An 11,407-nucleotide genomic window follows, 5' to 3' on the forward strand; every position below is an offset into this window, starting at 1 on the left:
GGTCGCGGATGTTCCTATCTTCCTGTTTTTACGATTACACTTATATATCCGTTGTCCTTTTTTTTCGTCTGTGTAAAATATGGTCATAATTTAAAACAGTCAACTAATTCATAAGTTCTGGCCGTCTGGAAAAAGATGTTTGCGTTATAAGAAATGATGCTAGAATTACGGATTAACCAGAATCCCACAGCAGGCATAGAAGACCTTAACGGATGAAGTTTGCGGCTTTTTCAAACTTTGTGTCTTGATGAAAACTTTTTCGAAGTTGTCATGTGGCCTAAAATTCGTGAAGTTGCTCTGTATATCTTTATGGTAGTTGTGAAAGTGCCGGTGTTATTCACTATGGACCATTTTCTCAAGTCTCCTAACAGTGTTACTTTGGATTTGACATCCTCGTTTGTTTATCTTTGCACCTTCATGTTGTCCATTCTTCGAACCGGAAAAATTGATGTCAGGTTATCATTGGCTTATTCTTCAGGACTTTTGTTGAATATTATCGGTGAGTATATATCGATGTCAGTGAGGATAAATGCTAAGAGATATCTGTGCTATATCGGGACTATAATTACATAATAAAGAAATCGATCTGGTGTAGAGGTAGCATCCACTAGAAGTTAAATCTGGAACTCCTCATGTTTATATTTTTGTTCAAAAGTAAAGCCGGGTTTTCCTATTAACAGGTTTTCTGTGACGTGTGTAATGTGAATCACCCAGTGCAACATGCCGGTCACTCACCGGTAGGAAAAGTGGTACGACTTTTCCTACGGAGGAGTCAAATGCAGGAACAGCTTTGGTATAAGGGACACGCCAAATTGGCGACTTTTTTCCGGCGATAATTTGCCATCGTTGGCACACTCTGGTTCGGTGTTGTTCTGCTGGGTTGTTGCTGTTCTGGAAAATTCTGCCAGGCGGCGTTAGTTGCTTATCGCGTCTTTTCGAACCGCCGTACTGTCATTTTGTCATTTGTTCTTGTTCCGAGTGTTTGGATTACATTTTTCGTCGCTGGTCAGGTTGTATTGTTCCCTTTTTTTTCCCCTTTATTTAAATAGTGCCCGTATTTTATTCATACCCTGATCGCTTTATTATTTAAACAATGCCCGGGTTTTATTTAAACCCTGATTGATTTATTATTTAAACAACGGTCCGGGCTTCATTTAAACAATGCCCGGGTTTTATTTAAACCTTGATCGATTTATTATTTAAACAACAGTCTGGGCTTCATTTAAACAATGCCTGGGTTTTATTTAAACCCCGATTGATTTATTTTTATCCACAGTTTTGTTTTTTAAACAATCCAGAGTTTATTTTTGTTTATACCATTTGTTTTTATTGTTTTTTACTGTTTTCTATGCTGGCGATTTTTTTTCTGGCGCACGTAGTGCCTGGCGGGTTTTTCTCGGACCGTCGAACATATTTGGTGCCGGAAAAAAAAGTCGCCAACCTGTCCCTTATACCAAAGCTGTTCCGTTGGTTGAGGCCCCAGGCGCAAAAGAAAATATTGGGCTCCTTAAATTGGAAAAAGGGAAGTTTGGGTTTTTATAGCCCTTAAGAAGTCGGGCTCCTGGCACACACCCAGTGGGCCCGCTGTTAAATCTGCTTTTGATGCTAGGAAAACATAAACGTGTAGTGTGATAACGTTACATGTTTCTGCCGACACAAAATGATTCCATTCTGTTCACGCAGCATGGAAAAACCTGCTCCTAAGAAAACCCAGCATAGAACAACTGTTCTTCCAATAAAATTTATCTAGTAAACTTTCTATTTTTGACTTTTTTTTGTGAGAATTTTTGATTAAGCATAGGCAGTGATAGACTTGAAATTCTGGAGGGGGGCACGATGATGATGATGTCAATGCATATATACATTAGATCAGGCGACTCCACCTTTGACGCTACCCCCCCCCCCCCCCCCCAGTTGCAGCCCTGCATCTATTCTCTAAATTTCTGATTCACGCATTACCAATTTGATGTATATATATTTATGTTCTAGGTCTGTTTGATCCTCCTGGCAACCAGTGCTTTTTTGCAGAAATAGCCAACTCAAAATTGGAAAACCTTAGAACAGCGGTTCTTAACTGGGGCTCCGTATGTACTCCACAGCGGCTCCGCGGCTGCTCAAGGAAAGTAAAAAAATAGTAAATTTGAAAAAAGTAGTTACAAGTATTTTAAATAACATAAATAAATCAGTAACTTTGAATTTTTAACTATGAATAAATAAAAAATAGATCTACGCGGGGCTCCGTGAGTCGAAAAAGGTTGAGAACCTTTGCCTTAGAAAATTGTAGTTTTATCCAATTGTAGTGGAATCCAGGGTTCCAAACCTAAAATTTTCACCAAAGACAAAATCTGGGAAGGGGGTATGGGGGCCGTTTTGCCCCCCCCCCAGGAAGGTCAAGAATTAAAAATGTTTTAATTGTAATTTAAAATTCTTTTTGCGTGTTAGTGACTCAAATTTCTCAGGAAGAAATCCTTGTGCCCCTCGAAAAGCCGATTCTGCATAAACACCCGTGATTTTCAAGATGTGAAACGGTGACTACCACATAGCAGCTAGATGACAAAACTGTGGATATTCAAGGTAGAGTTTCTACAGATTCATTTTTTTTTTTCTAAGCAATCTCTCGGAAAATGTTTTACAATTTAAATCGCCATTCCAAATCGGAAAATGGCGGATCCAAATGCTCTGGAGCTGTGCCGCGCGTCATATAAGTGATCCGTGATTATGTCGCAGATCACTTAAGTAACCTGGGAATGTGCCGCGGATAACTTGAGTGATGTAGAACCGCACTGGTGGCAGGACCAATGCTCTAAAACTTTGTCACATGCCACTCAAGGGATCGCTTAATGTGCCACAGAGCGCTTCAATGGTCTGAATTGTGCCACAAGTCACTTAAGCCATCTGTAAATGTGTCACTTGGTTCATTGTTACAAAAATAGATTTAGGGACAGGCCACATCATAACGCCAGGGCCACATTTGGTCCGCACAGCCCGAATGTTTACCACGGGTCAAGGGTTACCAAGGGCTTAGAGAGGTAGGGTCGCAATAAATTTCTTGAGCAATTTTGGGTTCTTAGCCTTCAAATAGCATTGAAATTAACAAAAATTGATTATAATAACATATAAAGATATTTTGTTTCGAAATTGTAAAAAATATTTTTACAATTCTTTTAAAAAATATTTTGGGGAATAAAAAAATAAATTTTTGATCATCTGGGGGGAAGCCCCCAATTCAGATTCCACCAATAAGCGTTAGGAGGAAGGGGGCAGAGCGCTGACAGGGGGAGGGTGAAAGTTTTGCTGACTTTTTCTGACAAGAGGGGTGAGTCAAAAATTGCTGAAAATTTGCTGACGTAATGCTTGAACAGCCCCTTATTTTAAAGCATACATGTGCTCAACACATGGCCTAAATGTGGCCTGCCTCAAGTGGCGCCAGTACACTTACAGATGAATTAAGTGGCTCGTGGCAAATTCTTACTTGAATTGAGTGGCCCGCGGCACATTCCCAGATTGTTTGAGTGAGTGATTTCCGGGGGGAAGGTGGTGGAGGGGGGGGGCTTTCTTTCTTTCAAACCAAGCACAACTCAGGTCTATTACCAATCTATGGCCAATTTACTATCTAGGGAGTTGTGCCTAACAGTCTGAGTGCATATGTAGTGTTTGATTTTTCAGTGCTGCCATCTATATTTCAGAAGTGAAGTTAGTGATGTGTTATGATTGAATTACATTTGTACTCCTTTGTAGGTCTCTTGCTCTCTATGGAGAGACTTTTTAAAGTGGAGATCAGCTCACATTCGCGCCTTGAAGTTGGGAACCACAGAAAACCAGCTTCAGCCTTTTGTAATTTTAGCAGTAAAAGTTTGCTGTAAATTAATGTATCGGGCCCATAAAAAAATCTGCATATGAATTACAATTTTTTGTGGTACTCATGGGGTGGGAACTCTCATGAGGGATGTTGACCCATTTTGGAAGGGTGCTTGATGAATCTCATTGGTTTTTTTGTTGCTTTAAGATTTTAAAATTCCTCAGTAAGCTGGTGCTTTCAAATGCCACTTTTCATATCACTCTGATGTATGAACCCTGAAGAGTTGGTGCAAATATAAATAATTTTGTAAGAAAAATCTTTGTCGGCTGTGGTTTTTATTTTGAATAATTGGAGGGGGAATGAATATCACTTTTAGAATTTTTATAATTTATGTGATGCTGTTATGAGTTATATTTTTGACTAATACTTGAAGGTTTTAGAACACTTTGGTGATGACAGAAAGCATGTATGTGGATTGATTATTTTATGAATTCTTATGATGCTGGGTAACAAATCAAAACTTGTAATTTTTGAACCACTTCTACATCTATATTTTTGAGAAGAGGCAAAGTTTGTTTGCAAATTAAAAATAAATTTGCATATGTGCCCCGCCTTTTTTTGTTGCTGTAAAACTTGTGTAAGTTATGAAGTTTGCCATGACTCCTTAAAAACTCCTTACTTTTCATTTTGAAAATTTTGTATGAACCTTGTTATGTTGTCCTGGGCATGGCAAAGCAGAACATTCATCACTACTAACAAGCTTCAAGTCAATGTTGGCATGTCTGCAGCAGGAGCTGTGTTTGATTTGCTCAATTGCTGGGGCTGGGAAATGTTCTACCAACCCTCATACTCTCCGGGTTAAGGGCCTTGTGACTTTGACCTAATCTCTAAGACGAAGGAGATACTTCGTAGGATTTGCTTGTGTACAGTTGAAGGCGTTCTTCACTCAATAGATTGCTCTTTTTGCACCATCCAGAGACTAGGTTGTGCCAGCGGTAGCCAAAGGTTTCTGCATCATGTAAAACATGTTGTATGAACACTGGTGGCTATACATCGAAGACATGTAAGACTTGGAACGTTGTATGTATACATTCTTTCTTTTGTTTCAAACCGAGCATATAACTCAGGTCTATCGCCATGGACAATTTACTACCTGGTTAGTTGTGCCGGAAGTGTAAGTGTGTGCACTTAACATATCTAGTTTTTTCTGATTTTTTAGTGCTACCATCTATATTTCAGAAGTGAAATGTAATGGTTGAATATTTGTACTATTTGTAGGTCTGCTGCTCTCTGCCCCAAAGCAGAATATGCCGAAATTTGCAATGTACATCACAAAACAATTACTGCTACTGCAGAACAATCTGGAAGAATTTCAAGAAAAAGTGCAGAAAACGCTATTATGGGGATTTTTACCGTAGAATATTTCTAGTCAGCCGAGGACTCGTTGCAGAACAATACATACTATTCTGCTTGGGGGCCTGTTTCGAGACTTTTTAAGACTGGAAGATTAGCTCGCATTCGCACCTCAAAGTTGGAAACCACAGAAAACCAACTTCAGCCGATGACCACTGTGGCACCAGTGGGGGGATCGAACCTGGGACCTTATATGCATACTATGTACCTAGAAAATAAATAGTTGCCATTACTAAAAAAATAACCTATGTATTTTTTATATGCTTTTTGTGTCTTAATGCATGGGCTCACCTGGGCACTGCCCAGGGTTTCTTGGAGCATGAGGGGCCCTAGATGACCTCTATATAGCAATTAACATCAATTGTGTCTAACTTGTAGGGGATCTTCATGCATTGCTACTCCCGGGTATTCCCAATGTTGCAAAGTTGGCTCTATTTTCATGTGCCGTGTTTTGCAAACCAGAATTAGTGCACCCCCCCTCCCTGCTGTAGGAGGAGGGTGTTGGCAAAACTTGGGTTGAATTTTTTCTCTTAAAAAAAACTGACTCGTATATAAGCTATATAATGCTGTTCCTCCCTAATATAGAAACAAATTTTTGAACAAAAAACATGTATATATGGTACTAATAAAAAAAATTCACTGGTTTTGAATTCTGTGGCGTTTGATCAGAACATAACTCCAAAATCACATTTTTGAGATAGAAGCAATTTCATTGTCATTTAAAAATCAAAAATGAAGCATACACACAAATACAAATATCATACATCAGAATGTTGTTTAGCCATACTGTGGCGTTTGATCAGAACATAACTCCAAAATCACATTTTTGAGATAGAAGCAATTTCATTGTCATTTAAAAATCAAAAATGAACCATACACACACATACAAATATCATACATCAGAATGTTGTTTAGCCATACGCACGTATTTGTGCATTTTTCTAACTTCCAATTAGTTATAATTAGCAAGACCTACTTTTAGATCAAAAAGCCATTTTTTGGAGATATCATGTTCTGACCAAATACCACAGAATTGTCCCTTTAGTATGTTTTATATTTTAAAAAGAAAATTTACTTGCACAAGGTAAAAAAATTTGCTCTTATTAACCAAACACTTTTTATTTGGTCGCTCATAAAATGCTTGAAACTCATAATGCAATTAAATAGCAAATCAATCATGGTTTTAAAAAATGTTCATAATAGCTTAATGTGACTTCATATTAATCATGCTTTATGAGTTTGACTGAATATTAATTTCAATGTAGGCCCTACTAGGTAATTAAGTTATTGAGATGAGACTCATTTCTTGTTTTTCTGTTATATTTTTTTTTAATTATCACCAACTTTTGCAAGGCTATCTAGGAACTTCTGTGATATGCAAGTACCTATTTTTATGTTGTGTTGATCATCAATCAAAGGAGAGTTCATCAGGCTGATGGCAGTCATCTATCTGAGTTACCCTTCAATGTTTTCTCAACACTAGTGAGAGAAATCTGAAATCAACAGACGAGTTGGCAGGTAGACCTATAGATAGGCTGTCTTTTGATGTAAATTAGTATTTGGTAGACATTGATGACAAACTGAAATTAGAGATGATCATTAACTAAAGAAACTCTCTTGGAAAAAATGGATATATAAAAAAAGAATTCAATAAATTTCATTAATGAGAAAGTTCAGAAGAAAGTTTCTCTCTGATTAAAGAAGTTCTGCATGTTATTGGCACCACTAGTAAAAATTTCTTGACCAATGTCATCATTATCATCAGCTATTAAATCTAACATTAGTTATGAGCGTAAATTTATGTTGTTTAAATATTTTGTATTTTCTTTTTCTTTCAGGTTTTTTCGTTGCCACATTTTGTTTTATGCTACCATTAAAACAAATGATATGTCTTTATATGTTTGCTGGATCAGGAGGATTGATATTGTGGTCTTATATAAATAATGAAGAACATATAAAATATTGCATTAGTCTGGCTGTTCGTGGAAAAAGTTTGCAGGATGAACTTTTCTCATTTGATCACACTGCCATGAAAATTTTTTTTGGAAACTATTTAGTACAGACATGTTTTGCTATGATTTTTTGTTTTTCTACTGCAAGTTTGCCTGGATTCTCAATTAAAAAATCACTTGTTGCTTTTTCATTTCTTTTCCCTATTCTTATTAGCATTTTGCCTTTACCAGTGTTTGTGTTGTCTATCATACCTATGATAGCATCGAGTGTTCAAATTTCATTACTTCTATATAATGCGTTAAAACATCAGGGATTTATATATGTGATTGTCATTTCATCGATCAAACGGTTCATGTATATGATTGAAACCTATGGATTACCAATTTTCTTATATAATCATTTAAGATATTTTCATATATTTCAGGTCTTCCAATTGTTCTGGCTTATTCGCACTGCTAGGTATGCCTGTATGTTGCTTTATGAAAAAAATATGTTTTCTCTTAAGGATGGTATTACCGTGAATGATGTTTTTAGTTTAGTGGAAGATTTAATACCCCAAAGCTGTGATACATTCTTAGCCGTTCTTGGTTTAGCATGTGTTTTGTCTTCCTTTATGATGTATTTTGTTGCACATATCCAAAATTTCTTGGGTTCTCCAGATATAAATGCTAGTAAATTAAAGCGAATCATTTGTGTATTGTTCGTCATATTAGCTACACAATCTGGACTTACAGGATTAGAACCTAAAGAACGTCTTATCAAAGTTTATCAGTATACAATACTAATGTTTACTGCAATTTCTGGCAGTCTTATAAAAGATGTACGTAAAGCATTGATGCATTTAACAGTATCAACAAACACATCCCTTATCAAACGCTTGAGGACTATTCTAGGAGGTATATTGCTTATGATATATTTTATCAGCATCCTAGTGTTTTTTATACCAATGCATTCTTTCACTTCTTGGTTGTTGACTGTGAGTGCATTTAATATTGAATTGTTAGTTAAATTGATAATAACGTTTATGATGTATGTATTAAATGAAATTGATATTCGAAGTAACAAAACATGGGAGAAATTTGATGATTATATGTATTTCCTGAAAACAGTGAGGAATATAACTGTGTTTTTTTTCAATTGTTTCTTGGTCCTCAATGGTTTTCGTATCCTTCTGTATGAATCAGTTGGGATAACCAGAGCTTTATTAATGTTACTTCATATTCATTATAACATATATTTAGAATTACAAGCTGGTTGGAATGTTTATTTGAAGAGAGAATTTGTATCGAAATTCATAAAATCTCTGCATAAAGCAACAGATAAAGAGTTGCAGGTTTTTGATGATGTCTGTTCAATTTGCTATGAAACTATGCAGACTGCTATTGTGACTGGATGTAATCATTTTTTTCATTCTTCCTGTTTGAAAAAATGGCTGTATGAAAAAACTACCTGTCCATTTTGTCACAAACAATTTGTACTGCAAACTGAATAGTGACTATAGAGATGTGAATTTTCAACATGTAGTTTCTCTTAATGAAGTCAAACTCTTATTGTTTGATTACTGTGATATTAGTTAGTAGTTATATGGTTATAAGTGTATGTGTGTTTCATGTGAAAAAGGCTTGTGCAATATTTTTTGTTCACACTTCATGTTTAGGTTCAATTTGTTTAATTGTTAAGTAGGCAAGGCTTATGTTGAAAATGAGTTTTATGACTTTTTTTTTTTCCTGTTAAAATTAATACCATACCCACTTCCCCTGTTATACTTCACCTTAGGGGCCGTTCAAGTATTACGTCATCATCAATGGGGGGGGGGGTTTGGATAATGCTTACGTCATCAACCACCCGTTATGAAAATATGAGTTAGGATTCAGAGGGGCAGAGCTGATGACGAAATTTTGCTGGGGGGGGGGTTTCTTACGTAATACTTGAACGGCCCCTTATTATAATATACATTCAAACATTTTGTGCCTTTAATTGAACCACTGTTAAAAATTTTAACAACAATCAGGGCTAGACAAATCCCAGGTGGCCACAGCAACTAGAAATATGTTAACACCTGAAATTTTTCATGTACAATCACTGAATTAGAGCTTATGGATACCAAAAAATTTTCAGAATTTATATCAGTGGCTCTAGCAATATGGAAATGGTCTCTAAGTCATGGAAAAATTACTGAAACATTATTTTGGACCATTTTTCTTGAAAAATATAAGACTCTTAGGAAACATCGATTTGTCAAGCCCTGCTAACAATAAAAACTGAGTCATCTGTTATATTATGCTTTTTTTTGTCTCCCAACATGCACGATATAACAAGGGCTACTGTACATGAAATTGATTTATGTACATGCTTTTGCTCAATCATTATTGTAAAATTATCTAAATTTCTGAACAAAAATAAGACTTTATAAATTTGTCAGGTTTTTGCTGCCATTGTTAATTAAGGTTTTTTTGGGATACTATGTCTTTGTCTTATCATATCTGAGTTTTCATCACACATTTTACTTTAAGTGATGGGTATCTTCAGGAGTAATGGGATGTCAAGGGTAGAGACTCTTTATATATTTGTGGCGCGCTTACCTTTCAGTGCTTCAGTGCTCTGTCATGTTTATATAGAGTAATTATTGAAAAATTGGCCACAAAAAGACAGAACTGATTATTATTAAATATCTAGCTTTGGCAGCTGTTTGATACCATTTGTCAACCTAGCTTCATTATGATAATGAATTATTGTTGCCTATGGCAGCTGCATAAAATACAGAAAAATCAATAATTTTATCTTTGTGTCTTTTTGTTATTTACTCTTAAAAATATGGTTTAGTTTCTTCTTGTCCTTTATGGTATTGCATTTTTAATGGCCTGCAGCAAATTTAAACAGATTTTTATTTTTGCATTCATATTTCAATTATCAATCAATATACAACTTCATTACACAAGTGTAGTTGATATATATGACCTTTTAGATGTAAAAACACAAAATGTATGGCTTGGCTCTTTTACTCATTATTAAATTTTATTTTTAATAGCTGTGTTCCTTTTTAGCAATGTAAACTTATGACTTGTCAATATAATTCCATAGTGTAATTATTGAAGATTGTAAAGTTAGAAATATTTTTTTTTTCAGATTACTCTATTTATTGATTATAGTATCTTATTTTGCTGAAAAGGCACATTTTAATTATTATATTTGAAGTATGAAATTATTCACTCCTTGAAAAACCTTGAGACTTGAAGCAACTCTGCATGTACTTATTTTGCCTCACAAAAAATGTATGTTTTTTGTTTTATAATAAATTTGTTGGTGTACAGTTATTCTGATACTTCACTTCTAAATGGTTGAAGTTCTGCCACTATGTGATGTGAAATTAATTCAGTTTTCGGTTTTACGTTTAATACAGACAGCATTCAAACAACATACAACAAATACACTCATGTCCATAAATTGAGGATAATGCCAGCTCCGGCAAATAAAGGTTCAGAAACAAAACAAACGTTACTTATTCATAAAGCCCATTTATTAAACAAAAGATAAAGAACAAAAACGATGGTGTATGTATGATACCATTCATAAAAACGATGGTGTATGTATGATACCATTCATAAAAACGATGGTGTATGTATGATACCATTCATAAAAACTATGATTTTTGCTCCCTGGAGCAATTGTAAAAAATATCTCCTTTACAAAAACTTACTATTACATGGTTGGTATGATGGTTAATACATTGTATGTCTCCCATGCGATGAAATACAGTCCGTACAACGCCTAGGCATGCCGAGTATCAAATTATCAATCTGATCTTGGGGAAGATCACTCCACTCAGCAAACAATGCTCTCCGAAGTTCTGGTACACATGTAGGAGGTAGTTGACGGGCTGCAACTCGTCGGCCAAGCATGTCCCACACATGCTCTATCGGATTCAAGTCAGGTGAGAATGCTGGCCATTCCATACGGGTTATATCCTCAGATTCAAGGCATTTGTTTACGATGTTTGCTCGGTGAGGACGGGCGTTGTCATCCATAAACACAAATTCTGCGCCCTTGGCACCCCTAAACAAACGTACACGTTCCAGAATGATGTCCCGATAAATTTGGGCTTTCATGGTTCTGGTTTGAACATGCAGATCTGTTCTGGAACCCAGTATAATTCCACCCCAAATGAGCAATGCTGCACCACCGTAACGGTGTCGTTCAATGATGTTGTCTTGGTGGTAACGGGTACCTGGCGTTCTCCATATG

General features: G+C 35.9%; 1 protein-coding gene across 2 annotated transcripts; it reads left to right on the forward strand.

The window, feature by feature from the left end:
* On the forward strand, positions 1-10,479 carry LOC149085442 (protein TRC8 homolog). Of its 2 annotated transcripts, XM_089233450.1 has the most exons (3): positions 1-499; positions 5,078-6,730; positions 7,051-10,479. In XM_089233450.1, the coding sequence occupies exon 3, from the start codon at positions 7,077-7,079 to the stop codon at positions 8,655-8,657; it is 1,581 nt and encodes a 526-aa protein (XP_089089576.1). In that variant the 5' UTR covers positions 1-499; positions 5,078-6,730; positions 7,051-7,076; the 3' UTR covers positions 8,658-10,479. The 2 variants fall into 2 exon arrangements, with proteins under 2 accessions (XP_089089576.1, XP_089089575.1); XM_089233449.1 differs by lacking the exon at positions 5,078-6,730 and having other exon boundaries at positions 3-499.
* The last annotated feature ends 928 nt before the right edge of the window (positions 10,480-11,407 follow it).

Source organism: Pholcus phalangioides, unplaced genomic scaffold (genome assembly GCF_987345545.1).
Source record: "Pholcus phalangioides strain wild (caught in Gottingen) unplaced genomic scaffold, Ppha-v1.0 ptg000007l_1, whole genome shotgun sequence".
Classification (NCBI taxonomy): Eukaryota; Metazoa; Arthropoda; class Arachnida; order Araneae; family Pholcidae; genus Pholcus; species Pholcus phalangioides.

Excerpts from the sequence above, each read along its gene's own strand:
- LOC149085442 (XM_089233449.1), top strand. The coding sequence starts at position 271 with ATGTGGCCTAAAATTCGTGAAGTTGCTCTGTATATCTTTATGGTAGTT. Across the intron at positions 500-7,050 it reads ACTTTTGTTGAATATTATCG|GTTTTTTCGTTGCCACATTT; the intron begins GTGAGTATATAT and ends TTTTTCTTTCAG.